Below are 17245 nucleotides of genomic sequence, written 5' to 3'. Positions count from 1 at the left end.
CTACATCAGAAGCTCCACGAACTACTATTCCGGTATAGAGCGACTCCCTTATCTAACGGGAAAAGTCCAGCAGAAAACTTGTTAGGACACAAAATAAGAACAAAATTAGATCTGCTCAAACCTCAGGCACAAGCTTCCCAAAGGAACGTAACCGAACAACCGAAATTCTACAAATTTTATCGTGTGGGAAATCGTGTACAATCCCGAAATTACACAACGTCCGGCCCTTGGAAATATGGTATTGTTGTTGAACGACTAGGTCGTGTACATTACTTAATTGAACTCGACGATGGATACGTAATTAAAAGGCATTACGATCAACTACGCCCATGTGAAATCAACAAACAGACAAATCCTATTCAAATAAGATTCGACGTCAACAAAAAGGAAATTGACAAGTGTAACGACATAGCTAACAGTAGAGACTCATCCCCAGCTAGTGCTAGTCCACACCCAAGCACAATTAGCTACGACGAAGGAACTGTAACGACTTTACCCAACAAAAAGGAGACAATGACGAAAACAACTTCCGAACAGCCCCTAGAGAAGGAGGAGGGAGAGTCTAGCCGAACGATGACAAACTCAAATGAATCGGAGCCTCGACGATCAACGCGAATACGAAGGCCAGTACAACGCCTAAATCTGTAAACGAACAAATTTTAAACACTTTATTAAGCGTGGGAGAATGTGTTATGTATGTAAACCTCCAGAGGATAACCCACACCGAATTGCCCCTTGACCTAGTTAGGCGACCCCGCACCTCTGACCTTTGTCTTTGTCGTGCTTCTTTGTCTTCGGGCAGTCGTGCGTTAGCTGTTGTAACACTTAGACCTGGAGGCACAAACGTTACGTTGTATTACCCGCCGTTACGTTATATTTTAATAAAGTTGTTTATATACGTTAACAGTAATCGTTTATTTTACGGACACAACAAGTTCCTTCTGTTTCTCCAGGTAAGTGTTCTTTCGCGTTTTCGCTTCATCTTGGGTATTGAATCAATTCCCAAGATTCTTCACATTTTTGTTTGCATTCCAACATGATAATATCATACCGATTATTTCTAAAATGTTGAAAAAAAGATACTAGTCCATTTAGTAAGTCAGAAGAGCGAAAAATATCTTGTGATTTATTCTGTAACTGCTTATTTACAACATTTATTTTGGCTAAAATATTTTCCCACATAATTAACATAAAAATAAAATTGTATGATTCAATATGTCCAATAATAATTCCAGCTGTAGCGACACCATCTCCAAATGAAGAATATTCCGATATTTCTTTAAGGACTTCTATTCGCTTTTTTCACCGGATGCTCGCCCTCTGGTGTTTAAAAACAAAACCATTCTATCTGGGTCGTTTGATTCATTCTTGTGTATTTCAGCAGTAAAGATGAATAGCAATAGAAAAAGCAAAGCTTTCCGTTGCGTTCCAAATTGCAATTTCAAAGCCTGAGCCCGATATAAGTTTTCGTATATTCCCACATGAAAAACAGATGATTATTCGGAAATCGGTCGGTTATATTTATGAACTTCTCCGAATTCTGAAAGAGTGGATTAGACTGTTAAGAATGGGCTGTTTTCCCGATTGTCCAGCTTTACATAAACAAGATATGCTGTCAATTTTAAAAGATATTTTCTTAAAGTTTAAAATGCAAGTAATTTTGTGTGGGACACAGGGTCGGATTTAAGCACTTCGAACCCCTAAGCTGGACTCTGTAAGTCCCCTTACCAACTCCTTCACAATTTTAGAAGTCAATCATAAAAAGAAAAGAATTAAATCAGACTATCTCTCTGATTTAATACGGTTATTGGAAGAAAAAGATGTGAGGTTTCACTAGTCTTCTGTTTTATAACTGAATTTAATTAAATTTTTATATCCATTCCATTAAAAAGCTTTTTTAAAATTGGTTTTATCAATTTTTTTTAAACCATATGTTAATTCTTAGGAAAAAAATTAATGAAATACTACACAAAATAAAAAGAAAAGTATATTGTTGGTTTGTAAAAAATGTTTATTACAAAATTTGACTGAAAATATTTGCCGTCCGCGTCTTCTGTCTTCAACCAAGGTAGCCTTAAATAAGCGAGACACAGAGAGCCTTCTCCGACTTTCGTCGACGTCTCCTGTCTTCTCTCGAGGGGTTTTATAGATGCGAACAACACTTAATAGAGCATTCCTTCGTTCCTGGTGCTTGGCCGCATCAGGAGTTTAGGTGCTCTGCTTTATTCCAGTATATCCTGCTTCGCCAAGCTTTGCAGGAGTTTACAATTTTTGGAGCGGTCGCAGCCGCATTACAATTTTTTTCCCGACATAAGTATGTTTTTTGTCATAACATTTTTCATACAGAGTTTGAATGAATTATATTACAGACAATTAACGAATAATAAATAATGAAAAGTGAATGAATAGTTGTCAGATCGAGAAGTCCGTGCAGAGTTATTATAAAACAGTATTCGCACAGTCGTTGAAATCCCAGTTCTTATATAGTTGGAATATAGATGCGAACACAAAGAGCCCTCTTCATCTCCCGTCGGCCTTTTCGCTCGATCGTGTTTTCAAGAAACGGCACACAGAGAGCCCTCTCTTCCTCCCGGCCGCATCTTCTGTCTTTATTCCGCGGCCTTAAAGATGCTTGGACACACAGAGCCTTCTCTGCCTTCCATACATTCCTGAAGAATTTTTAATTACAAAATTTCCGGGAAGGGTAAGAAAAAGGAAGAAAAAACGTGAAAATTTGGAACAAGTTTACGCTTAACAATAGCTACTTACAATAGAAAAAGCCAACAATACATTCTAAGAATTCGTTAGGTATTGTTGGAATATATTTTTCAACGCGTGACGTATTACGGTTCCGTCATATTTTTACGTTACGTGTTACGTAAAAACATTAATGGATTTGAAATATTTCAGAAAGGATTATTTTGTTAAAATAATATTTATTAGAAAACTTTTTAAAGTTGAAATAATCTTTTTTCCAATAAATGAAATTATAAAAATGTCGAATTATTCAATTGTTCTAAAGTAATGTTATATGTATTTTTGAAAATCCAAAGAGCAATTTGTAATGTTAAAAAAAAACAATTAATTATAAATCGTATTGTCGCATAGAAATGAACAGAAATACCTTTTTGATGGAGTTAAGAAATATACGAACAAGAACAACGTTACACGAAAACATCATCTAACGTTGTTCTTGTTCTTTTTTCTTAAAAAATCTTAAGAACAGCGGTGTAATCATTATATCAGTGATCATACAACGTTAAAAATGAAAAAATAAATCCCCGGTACTTTCTGTTCCCATATATAAATTGCTTATATTAAAAATACAAAGGCTAGTTTAATAATTTTTTGTTCATATTAAAGCAAATTAAAAAAAAAGGAAAGAAAATAGACTATCTAATATAATAGAAAAGAAGTAAAAGTACAAGATCATCAATTGGATACCGCAGGAGTCGTATACCTGTCCACAGCCCAAATACTACATAGGAGAAACTAAAAGAATATGGAAAAAACGACTCAAAGAACATGAAGCGTCAGAAGATTGAAACGTTGAATAATTCGACATTTTTATAATTTCATTTATTGGAAAAAAGATTATTTCAACTTTAAAAAGTTTTCTAATAAATATTATTTTAACAAAATAATCCTTTCCGAAATATTTCAAATCCATTAATGTTTTTACGTAACACGTAACGTAAAAATATGACGGAACCGTAATACGTCACGCGTTAAAAATATATTCCAACAATACCTAACGAATTCTTAGAATGTATTGTTGGCTTTTTCTATTGTAAGTAGCTATTGTTAAGCGTAAACTTGTTCCAAATTTTCACGTTTTTTCTTCCTTTTTCTTACCCTTCCCGGAAATTTTGTAATTAAAAATTCTTCAGGAATGTATGGAAGGCAGAGAAGGCTCTGTGTGTCCAAGCATCTTTAAGGCCGCGGAATAAAGACAGAAGATGCGGCCGGGAGGAAGAGAGGGCTCTCTGTGTGCCGTTTCTTGAAAACACGATCGAGCGAAAAGGCCGACGGGAGATGAAGAGGGCTCTTTGTGTTCGCATCTATATTCCAACTATATAAGAACTGGGATTTCAACGAACTGTGCGAATACTGTTTTATAATAACTCTGCACGGACTTCTCGATCTGACAACTATTCATTCACTTTTCATTATTTATTATTCGTTAATTGTCTGTAATATAATTCATTCAAACTCTGTGTGAAAAATGTTATGACAAAAAACATACTTATGTCGGGAAAAAAATTGTAATGCGGCTGCGACCGCTCCAAAAATTGTAAACTCCTGCAAAGCTTGGCGGAGCAGGATATACTGGAATAAAGCGGAGCACCTAAACTCCTGATGCGGCCAAGCACCAGGAACGAAGGAATGCTCTATTAAGTGTTGTTCGCATCTATAAAACCCCTCGAGAGAAGACAGGAGACGTCGACGAAAGTCGGAGAAGGCTCTCTGTGTCTCGCTTATTTAAGGCTACCTTGGTTGAAGACAGAAGACGCGGACGGCAAATATTTTCAGTCAAATTTTGTAATAAACATTTTACAAACCAACAATATACTTTTCTTTTTATTTTGTGTAGTATTTCATTAATTTTTTTCCTAAGAATTAACATATGGTTTAAAAAAAATTGATAAAACCAATTTTAAAAAAGCTTTTTAATGGAATGGATATAAAAATTTAATTAAATTCAGTTATAAAACAGAAGACTAGTGAAACCTCACATCTTTTTCTTCCGATAACCGTATTAAATCAGAGAGATAGTCTGATTTAATTCTTTTCTTTTTATGATTGACTTCTAAAATTGTGAAGGAGTTGGTAAGGGGACTTACAGAGTCCAGCTTAGGGGTTCGAAGTGCTTAAATCCGACCCTGTGTCCCACGCAAAATTATGGCATTTTTAACTTTAAGAAAATATCTTTTAAAATTGACAGCATATCTTGTTTATGTAAAGCTGGACAATCGGGAAAACCGCCCATTCTTAACAGTCTAATCCACTCTTTCAGAATTCGGAGAAGCTCATAAATATAACCGACCGATTTCCGAATAATCATCTGTTTTTCATGTGGGAATATACGAAAACTTATATCGGGCTCAGGCTTTGAAATTGCAATTTGGAACGCAACGGAAAGCTTTGCTTTTTCTATTGCTATTCATCTTTACTGCTGAAATACACAAGAATGAATCAAACGACCCAGATAGAATAGTTTTGTTTTTAAACACCAGAGGGCGAGCATCCGGTGAAAAAAGCGAATAGAAGTCCTTAAAGAAATATCGGAATATTCTTTATTTGGAGATGGTGTCGCTACAGCTGGAATTATTATTGGACATATTGAATCATACAATTTTATTTTTATGTTAATTATGTGGGAAAATATTTTAGCCAAAATAAATGTTGTAAATAAGCAGTTACAGAATAAATCACAAGACATTTTTGCTCTTCTGACTTATTAAATGAACTAGTATCTTTTTTTTCAACATTTTAGAAATAATCGGTATGATATTATCATGTTGGAATGCAAACAAAAATGTGAAGAATCTTGGGAATTGATTCAATACCCAAGATGAAGCGAAAACGCGAAAGAACACTTACCTGGAGAAACAGAAGGAACTATACTTTCAAGTCAGGATGAATTAAACATTTGTTTTATGAAGTTGTTGACAATATTATATCCCAACTAGGTGATCGATTTAAAAATATGCGTTCAATATTATAGATTTTTGATTTTTTAAATGGGAAAAATTCGGTTACCATGCCATTAGCAGATTTTAAAAAGCTGCAGCCGACTGTTGCATTGTATATAGCGCAATTGGATGCTTTCAAAGTCAAGCAAAAGTAATATTTAAAAATTTGATATCTTTACACCATTTACAAATATTACAGGAAATGGTCAAGCGGAATCTCTGTGAGTCTTATTCCGACATCAGTATTGCATTAAGGATAAAGCTTACTCTGCCCATGACTGTCGCTTAAGGCGAGAGAAGTTTGGTTAAATTAAAAATCATGAAGAACTATGTACATTCTACAATGTCCCAAGACAGATTGAACAGTTTAAATTTATTATCTGTAGAAAATGATATTTTTAAAGAAACTGATTTCGAGGACGTTATAGATGAATTTGCAAATCTGAAGGCGAGGAAAGTTCATCTTGTTTAAGTTTATTTTGTGATTGTTATTCAAAAGATATTAGTTAATATTGTCAACGTTCATCAATCTGATATGTTAATTATAAACTTTTATTTTTTATGTTTATTACTAAGTAATTATTATTTTTGTTTTGTTACCAGTAATGTATCAATAAAGGGTTAAATACAGGGTGACAATAATTAACCCGTACAAAGTTTGTAGCAATGCTGCAACTGAATTTTTTTACGTCACTAATTCGTATACTGTTGTGTTTAATTCTCCGTGATTTCCTGCGCATGTAGATGTGCTTTCGTTGTAATAAGAGTTAGTTTTTTACTTATTTAAGGATGGCGAACAAACGTTGTGCAATTTTAGAGCTATTCCGGCAAGGAAAACGACAATGTGAAATTGTTCGTTTGCTCGGTGTTCCCAAAATGACAGTCTCAGATGCAGTTCGGCGATTTAAGGAGCTTGGCCACGATGGTGACCGTCCCGGACGTGGAAGAAAGTGCACCGTCAACACGTCTAGGAACCGCAAGATCATCAAAAAGCGAGTTGACCGAAATGCAAAGGTCTCCATGAGAAAAATTGCTCGCGAGATCGGAATCAATCGCGAATCGGTGCGGTTAATGGCGAAAAAGGAACTCGTACTCAAGCCCTACAAGTTCCAAAAGGTTCAGCTCCTCACCGATGAAAACAAGTGCGTGAGACTCCAAAGATCCCGTTAACTCAAGCGTCGGGCCGCAGGTCGACAATGGGAGTGCATTCTCTTCACAGACAACAAGCTTTTCTCCGTACAACCATCAAAACGACAGGAACTGGTCCGCGGGGGCTCCTGGAAGCTCAGCCGTCATCGAACATCACAAAATCCAATGTCAGTCGTGGTTTGGGGCGGAATTTGTGCGAGCGGCAAGACACCCCTTGTTTTCGTCGATCAAGGGGCCAAAATCAATCAAGATGTGTACCACCATGACATTCTCGAGGCTGTGGTACTTCTGTGGGCTCAGCAGCATTTTGTCAGTGCGAAATGGACGTTTCAGCAGGACTCGGCGCCGACACACAGGGCGAAGAAGACTCAGGAGTGTGCAAGGCTCATTTTCCCGATTTCATCTCGTCTGCGGAATGGCCACCGTACTTGCCGAATCTGAACCCAATGGACTACAGTGTGTGGTCCATTTTGGAGGCCAGGGCCTGTTCTAAGCGCCATGAAAGTTTGGAGTCGCTGAAGCAATCCTTGCGCCGGGAGTGGGACAAATTGTCTCCGAAAGAGCTGCGGCCCATCGCCAAGAATTTCAAAACACGTTTGGGGCTCTGCATCAAGGCAAAAGGAGGCCACTTTGAAACCGGTTGAAAATCTGGTTAATACATAAAGTATTGTCACTGCTATCTACTGTTATTTTCCTAATTTTTATTTTTTTAATAAATTTACGATGCAAAAAACTTGTACGGGTTAATTATTGTCACCTGTATTTTATTTAATTTTGACATTTAAAAGTGATATTATTAACTTCGTAACATTGTTGATAAGCAGCAGTATAGGCCTATATGTTGGAGTCATTTGCCCATGTAACAAAGTGAAATCCACGATAGTCAAAAAAAAGGTTATTTATAAAGATATATAGTTGAAAAATATATTGAATGTCATTAGATAATTTTTTTTAGAATACCATTTTTTTTTAATAACAAAAATTAAAAAGGCGCCACTTTTATTCTTGGCCATAGGCGTCCAAAATCCTAGTTATGCTCTGTGAAAAACTTATGAGCAGGAGGTCCTGATTAACTATTTAGGAACTTCTGATGCAAACCGGAAGTCACGTTGTTTCAATCCAAAAATTTTCCTTTAAAAGGAATTAGATAGCAATGGAGTTGTGCCAATCATCTAACAATAAAAGTTTGAAGCACCACTACTAATTTGAAGTGGAGAGCATCTATTTTAAATTAAATAAAACATATGACAAAAAATTGCAGCCCAGCGTTGTGGCAATGTCACAATAAATAATTGCTCCAAGTTTTTAATTTGTATTTTAGACTTCAATAAATTTTTATTAAATGTTTTGTATGTTCTTTTTTCATTTTCTTTCCCAAATGAAATTTTTGGCAGGCAATGTTCAATATACATAGTTGTATTTAGATTTGTGAATGTTCTTGATAACTGTGAATTCTTTTATAGAAAAAAAAGTTGTGAAAATAGTTCTGTAACAAATTCCACACATCTTGCAAAAGTTTTAATTAATAACAAATGGTTATGATTGAAGATAGAGAATCTAATATTAATTGTAAGTTTATTCAATGGTTATGTATACCATTAATTGAGTCCCAATTGATGGTAAGTATTGAATTCAACCATAAAAAATAATCTTTAATTCAATGAAGCTAATGTTCACTAAATCAAAAATCAAACTGTAACATGATTATTGTATCTTTAGTATCTTGAACCATGTTAAAATTACCAGCTCCAGATTTTAATTTCAAGTTCGGCATATTGCAATATAAACATTGGCTAATTTTTCAGTTTGAAATGGAAAATTAAGCAAAATCTTATGCAAGAGAGATTTTATTTATAAATTAGCTTATTATCCATAGTTTTAGTATTTTATTTCGCTATTTTCTGTATTATTTTCGAAAATTTAAATTAATTATGTTGTATATTTGGATGAAACAAAATATTTTTGTGGTTATTTAACATTTTCTTTTTTTAAGTTCACTTTTGGCTTTTAATTTCTAAATATCAATTTTTAAAACATTAAAATTAAACTAAAAAAAAAATTCAAAAAATTATCATTGGATAGATATTTTATTTCTTACTAAAATAATCTGCTACACATGATGCCAACCATCTAGTAACAAGAACAGCCAAAAAAGTGATCGTAGGATGAATTTTAATAACTGAGTATCATGACTGTAACCAAATTAATGACCTTTCCAACACAATTTTTTTTTTTTTGGGGTTTTTCCTCCCATAATTTATGATACATTCCTGATAGATCAACTTGTGTGATGCAATCAACAAATTAGTAAAATATTGGGACTCTGATTGAAAATAAATATTTACATATACAATATACCACTTATGATATAGTTAATACACTTTCTCTTCATGATACTCTCTCAATTTCTTCCATAAAATATTAAAAAAAAATTAATTTTCTGTTAGTTTCCATGTTTGAATGATTTAAAGTTAATGACTAAAAAAAAGAAAAAAAAAACAATGTTTATAATACATAAATTATCAAGTTCACGAAGGGAAAAAGATGCATTGGCATACTTTGCATTTAGAAGTGCCAACAATATAAATTTCACTAATTCTTGTACTTTCATCATCTTTCACACTTTGCACAACCCTATAAATGTTATTTTACATTTGGATATGCTCCATATTATCCACATATTTTCAGCAATTTCTGCTTAGATATATGTTTGTTCAACAAACTATTGTATAATAGCTCTGACAGACAAATATTCGATCCTGTATCTACATAATAAAACTATCATAATATAGAATATTAACTCATTGAAAATACAATGTAATAAACTATTTGTATTATTAACTAGTGTTTAAACAGAAAATACGTATTTCATAATTAACAATAGTGAAATGGCACATTTCCACATTTTAGCTTTGGTTATGTATTGTGATCATATAGAACAAAGCCATAATCGCTTTGAATTATATCATAAATCTTTACAAATTTTGAGTTTAAAAAAAGAAATAATAATAATAATATACATAATGTATGAATATATTCATATATACTTATATAAGTTTAATTGATATTTACATGATAAAAACAATTTCAAGGCAATGGAATTAAAATCAATCTTATAACATCTCTCCTGGCTAAGTTATTGATACAAAATATCGATTCTTTCCGTACAATTTTACATTTATTACAATTTTAAACAAATTATACTGCAAAATGATTATTAACAAGTGTTTTGTATTATCTTTTAAATACATTTTATGATCCAAAACATTGACATATAATGAAAATCGAAGTTTTTCTTTCTTTACGTAAAGCTCGTTTATACACAATAGTTATCCAGTAATCATTTTAAACATGCGATATAGTACACAAGTCATTTCGAGATTGACTTTCAATCAAAGACCAGATAACAATGTATATTTAACAGAGAAAATGTCTGCAATATTTCAGACTCTTATTATACAGCAAACCCATTATGGGTTATATTTATAATAAAAGAAAAAAAAAATATTATAATAATTATGCAAAAATCAATGAATATCACATATCTTGTAAATGAAGTAAACTACAAAGCTTCATAAAATGACTCATTAACATCATATACTATTAAATAAAATTTGCTAATATATGATAATAAAATATTACATTGAGCAAAAACTAACTTGGCTTTAATAATAAGCATGCAAAGCATTGCAATTTTCCATTGATAAATTAGATGTCGCACATTAAAATAACAAAAAAAGAAAAAAAAAAAATGCAATATGATAACAATAAATCCAGGCTAAGAGACATTTCTCTAAATTTGCCAGACTGTATAAATGAAAACATTTCAATAAAAAAGGCACATGATGGTTCTATGGGCCATATGTCGTTGTTTTAATTAGTTATTTTCAAAAAATTACTTTAATGAATTTTTTATGTAAAAAAATTGATAAGAATAAAAAAAGTGTTAAATTATCTTAAAAATTAAGAAGACAAGCAATGACATATGAACATTCTCTTATTTGAATGGTACCACAACGGATGGATTGATGTTGAATTCCAATCACATGAATATCAGTCATATATTTTACTACATAAAAGATATCAGGCAGCTAGCAAGTCCTGAGTGAAAAGGATGCACTTTTTTCCTATTGCTTTACCACCGCTCTGCTATTATGTAGATAATACTGCATATTGCCGCACTTATCACAATGCAATACTATTTTGTGATCAGGCACTTTTTTATGACACTTAGGTTGGAATTTATTTTGTAAATTGTTTAGTGATAGTTTCCTTCATTTCTTTTAGAATAAAATTTTAAGCAATCCCTTTTTTAAAAATATATTTTGGTAAAGTTTTTCACGAATGATTTCTTGCCAAAAAAAATTCCATTCTTTCCCAGATCTGTGATTTCCAATTTGGTTAGGAGAGAAATCTTAGATATTTACACATCATACAATTTTAAATATCAATATTTTACAACAATGAAAGCAGATCTTTTTTGTCAAACTATGAAGCAGATAGAATGTACTTTTTAATATATTTTCTCCTCGATTGACTATTATAAAACAATAAAATTAATACTTAGCTAGTTATATTACAATTTTTAAAAGAAAATAAAAGTACATGTCTCTAATAATTACAGTTTTTAGGTAAATACATTTAACTGATTTTTTTATTATTATTTTCTTTTATGCATTCAACATTCCAATGGATATTTTTACAACTGCTTATTGTACTTTTGTCTACAGAAATATATAGTTTCTCTCTATCAAAAAGCATCATAAAAAAATGCTGACTTTCAAAATTTTTTTTAACCCCCTTTGGCCACAAAGAAATATATAGTTATTCACTGATAGGTCCTCAAATATTTCTGTGGCATTTACAAATTTGGCAGTTTTGTAAAGTGTGGTGCGTGATGCTTCTGTTTGTTTCGAGAGATGTAATGTGGAAGCACGACACCAAGTTTTCTTTTGTTTATTCTCGAAGCACCATAATTTAAACAATGGCAGTTACATCTTTCATCGTTTGGTCCAACGCCTTTAGTAATTCTTCACCCTGTAACAGATACGAAGGCTGAATAGGCGCATTCACTTCCGCATCTTGTTGAGAAATATACAATAGAGATGGTACGGCATTTTCTTCTCCGTTCGTTAAACGTGTAGTTGTTTGAATTGTCTGATTTTGGAAAGTATTGCTTTTCTTTGATATATTAACAGATTGATTGCCAGAAGAGAATGATGACTATAAAAAAATACACATATAGAAAAAATTAACAAATTAAGAGAAATTATAAATAATATATCATAAAATTTTATAATTAAATAATTATTATTATAATAAATCTAATCATATAAATATAAAATTACATTACATCATATCATTTATTTAATTTTATTTATTAATATAATCATCATATATTAAAAAAAGTTTATAAATTATCACAAATGAACTATTAACATAATAAGATTTATGTAAATTTTTCTTTTAATCGTGAACTAGTGATTCAACATGTCCTTTTCTATAATCTGTATTAATCAGAGATCAAGGCAAAGTAGCCCAGAAACAATTGAATAAATATATTATAAAATTTGTTTTTATTGTTTTTGTAAAGATTAAGAGTTTTAAATTTTTAGAGAGATATTTATACACTTTTTAAAAATTTTTGTAGCCTGAAGAGGGATTGAATTTCTATTAATCCAAAATGCATTGTTGAATAAAGGTGAAAAAGTTGATTGTCTTGCTCTCCGATTAATATGGATTACAGGAAAGGGTACGTTGAATCACTAATCCATGATTATAAGAAAAATTTATGCAAGTCATAGTTAATAAATTTAGTTGTTTCTTTAAAAATGTTAAAATTTACATGTTATAATCATAATAGCTTATTCAGATGAGCTTATTAAATGAGCTAAGCTTATAAACTTGGAGCCAATTTAAATAATTTGAATAATTCAAAAATCATTGGCAGATAAAGAATATTGTTATATTCAATATCATCATCAAGAAAGTTGAAAAATGATGATATGCTACAATATAAGGTCACTTACGTTGCAGATTATTCAGTAATTACAATAAATGTGAATGGTTTTTGGGAAAAAAAACCAGATATACAACAAACCATAGTAATAACAATCTGCTAAAATATAATTTGTATTTCTAATTTTTGACTTTGACAAATTTTAAGGAAAGCTTCATATTAAAATCATCTTGAATAAAATGCTGTTATAAAATAATGTTAGCTTTTATGAAGTTTCAGAAAATTGAAGATAAATCAGTAAAAATTGCACTGAATATATTATCCATCATAAATATAATGCAAATTATAAAGTTTGTAATTAATATTTGATATAAACTTTTTGATAATTCTGCTAAGCATTTTATTAGTGATGACGACTTATAAAAAAAATATTCAATTCCAAAATTCTCCTTCCTGTAATAAATTTTATAAAATATAGTATTTACCTCAAATGTTTTCTAAAAAACTATTGAAATAAATTCGACTAACATCTTAAATAACACTAATTTATATTTTTATTATACATGAAAAAAGAATTAATTTTTCCAAAATATCTTCACTACAATTAATATGATTTAAAAAGATAAATAAGCTGTTAAACAATAAAAATTTTATGAATTTCAGAAAAAACTTGCATGGTAAATATTCAAACTTTTATGAATTATGATGTTATATCTGTGCTCTAAATTACTGTTTCAGATGAACACTTCATTTTCTGATTGACCTAGCATTCTAAATGGAATTGATTTGGTTGTTAATCAATATTTTAAAAAATATGGAATTTAAAAATAAAAATAATTTTTAAAATGCTACGAGACTATTAATGATTATATATTTTCTTATCATCATCAGATGTATGATTATTAAAAAGCAAGCTGAGTAATTTTCTTATGAACTGATAATACATAGAAAATAAGTAAATGTAAAACAATTCAAATTAAGAATTTTTAAATTAATATCAAAATGATGCAGATACATGTTTAGTATTTTGTTTTAATAAAATATCATGTATGTCGAAATTTATAAAAGTAAAGAAATTCACTGAATTAATAATAATTAAATATAAATGAATTAAATAAACATAGAAGTTATTAACAACAAAAATGTGTATATATGTTTTTGAACATCTTGTATATCCTATGAATAAATAAGCAGTTCCAGTATAAATGTATTAAAAATTTTTTTAAATATGCATGGTCATAAATATGGAAACTTGATCAATAAAAAAAATCTTACTATTTTTGAAATAGAGTAAAAAGGTTTCTTTAAATATAAATTTAAAATAAATAAATAAATAAATCCACCTGAATACACTGCAATTTATCATAATGTTGTAAAAATGTTACAACTATTTGGAATGATGGGCATTTATAAAATTTACGATCTTTCTAAATAGTATTTAATTCACTTTGAAGCTAATTACTTTAGTTTGATTTAAATTAAAGAAGTATGACTGAACATACCTTGATTTCATATCTATTACTGGAACAATGATATCCATTGCTGGCATCTTCTCCATTGATTAAGAGATTCAATAAAACGCTATCTTTAAGGGTTATCTGACCACCTAAATATTAAGAAAATTTAAATTTCAACTTAACTTTTGTAATAAAAAATTTTTTATACTGAAAATGAAATAATAGACTTCAAATGCTTTATTAAAATAATTAAGCAGTTAAAATTACAGCACAAATGCTTTTTCTAAAGATTCCTCTTTAGCTGAATTTATATATAAATTATTAAATACTAAAATAATAAATTTCATAGATTTTAAATTAGAACAGATGGATAAAAATTTCATATTTAAAAAGTATTAGAAATTAAGTTTTTTGAAGTTTTTTAAAAGAAAAATTATAAATTTACATTTTTGATATATTGAATTTTATTAGATAATAAATTTATTTAAACTGAAAGAAATAAGAAAATAATTATGTGTCACTATATTAGTATTTAGCAGCATTCTAGCCTTTCAGAAAATATGCTATGCTCTATTATTTTTATTTTTTAACATAAAAAAATTCTATTGAAAGACATTTACTCTTGTAATATTTACTTTTTACAAATAATATAATATTTATAAATGTGATAATGTATTTTCTTATTTTTTTGTAATATTTTGAGTACTTTGATAATGGACAGAAATCATTTTGCCAAATCACCATTGCTTGTACTTTGAAAATAGACAAATAAATGATTTAAAATCTCTTTTAGATAGACAACTTCATTAAAAAAAACAGATAATTAAAACTTATGACTTGACAGTAAAGATTTTGCCTGTATGACATGGAGGACGTTTTTGTACTTCTATTTTTTCTTATGTCCTTTATAATGTCCTTTGGCAATCTTTTTTTAATAAAAAAGGCTGCCAAATGACATCACACAATTGAAAGATTCACTAACACCTTTACACATTCTGAATTTAACAGTATAATTAATGGATTGTGCACTAGGTAAGTTTTTTATTATGCTCAGAATAGCAGATAAAAAGATAAAATATGTTTCATGACTTTCTATTATATTTTTTTATTATAAATGATCAGAATAATAACTGTAATATTTGCTGCGACATATCAATAACAAGATATTTTAAAAACTATACATAAAAATTTTACATCATATAATCTTTATTTATATACCATTTAGTCCCTAAACATTTAAATAAAAGAATATTTTGCTCTTAACTTATTGTTATAAATATTTGCTTTATTAGTCTTTAATTATCTATTATTTAGAATTAAACTAAAATCAATTTACTTTAAGGGCAGCTTTCATGAGTTTTAATCTCAAGATTAAATACACTTTAATCTACATAATTACACTTGACACATTACACGAATGTAAATCTTTGGGGTAAACTGCTGAGTAAGTTAATCAATTAATTTTGGATGGTTAAAATTTATTCTGTAGATTAGTAGATTAGCAAGGAAATAAAATTGTCCACATCAGAATTGAGATGGTTGGCCATCTTTATTTAGAATATTTAAAGGACATTTATTTTAAAATTGGCAAAATATTTTAAAGAAAGATCAGATCTTATAATGTTGTAAAGTGAATCTTACTTTATAATGTGAAATTATTAATTATTTTAATATAAAGTAATTATATCAAAATATTATAGACAAAATCCACCAAATTTCCTAATTTATATTGATATATATATTCCAATCCTTCTCATGCTTTTGCTTACTCATTTTTTGCTCCTTTGTCTCATTATTGCTCTCAGTAAATCAACTGTGCAATAAGAATATTTTAGCTAACTGGCTGATAGCTATCTGACAAGTTGAAGAAACAATAAGCATAGCTTATTCTTTAGATTAGTGACAAGGTCAAATTTATTCCACAGGTAGTAACTTACATTCTGTAGTTTATATGGTAACTTGTGCAACTGGCCAAAGTATTGTTTTAATGATCACAAAATCTTAAATTTTAATAATAGTAATTGATTTTAAATTTACTAACAACTTAAATGGTAAAATTCAACTTTTTACATAAATATTTTTTAAATTGGATGACTTATTTTTGAGGCAGTATATATATTATAATATAATATATGGTAAATTTAATTTCAAAATTAAATGTAATTAATAAAGTTTTATCTATTTTAGATGAATAGTCCTGTGTGTTTCTTAACTAATTTTTAAAATTAATAAGAAAAGAATTGTAATTGATAGTTTACTTTATAATAGAATTGGGAATGTACTTAATAACAGAACGTTAAGTAAAATCAATAAGTAATCTTACCAGGACGAAAAAGCCCACTTTCAATCCTCATTCTCTTAGGGCTGTCTGGTGGTCCGGATAAATTACAATTGCTACGTTTTGGAGGTGGATCTGGCGGCGAAGGGAATGGTTGTTTTTGTTCAATGGGTCCAGTTGCAATACCTGTTCCATGAGTTGGTAATTTAGATGTGCCATTTACTGATTTTTGTGATGTCATGCTTAACGATTTAATGGAACGAGAATGTAATGAATCACCATTAGTTGTAACACCATTTTGCTGTCTTCCTGCATCACTGTTTTTATTATAATGCCGATTTACAGGAAGATCTTTTCTATTTGATCTGTCATCAAGAACAACAATTCGTCCACCACTTTCAAATCCCCGTCTTACAGGCAAATAATTATTATTGTTATTTTTATTTCCTGGTTTCCCTCCTCCTTTATCAGATGATACTTGGTGCCACCTATTATTTTTCTCATTGTATTTCTGTTTTTCAGAAACTGAATGGTTTGTGCGTTCTTTCCGAACATCAGATTGTAAGAGAGCTGCTAAACTTGATTTAGCAATTGTTGAAGGCAGTGAATTTGATAACAAATGTGAATCCTCCATTCTGATAGGGCTTTAAAAAAAAACAATTCAAAATTATATTTTATCTCTAAAAGCATTTTTAACATAAAATAT

General features: G+C 29.9%; 1 protein-coding gene across 1 annotated transcript in view; it reads right to left on the bottom strand.

Moving 5' to 3' along the window:
• Nucleotides 1-8913: 8913 nt before the first annotated feature.
• The window catches only part of LOC136969289 (hypoxia-inducible factor 1-alpha-like), a 102335-nt gene continuing 94003 nt past the window's right edge, over nt 8914-17245 (bottom strand). The window contains exons 13-15 of the mRNA XM_067263401.1: nt 16585-17183; nt 14307-14410; nt 8914-12068 (exon numbers count right to left, since the gene is read on the bottom strand). Of these exons, the coding sequence (XP_067119502.1) occupies nt 11823-12068; nt 14307-14410; nt 16585-17183 (949 nt within the window). The 3' untranslated portion in view covers nt 8914-11822. The remainder of the gene's footprint in view (nt 12069-14306; nt 14411-16584; nt 17184-17245) is intronic.

This window comes from Centruroides vittatus, unplaced genomic scaffold (genome assembly GCF_030686945.1).
Source record: "Centruroides vittatus isolate TY-2023 unplaced genomic scaffold, ASM3068694v2 contig_1776, whole genome shotgun sequence".
Lineage (NCBI taxonomy): Eukaryota > Metazoa > Arthropoda > Arachnida > Scorpiones > Buthidae > Centruroides > Centruroides vittatus.
Note: the sequence above shows the minus strand (reverse complement) of the source record. Positions and strands in the feature narration are given on the sequence as shown.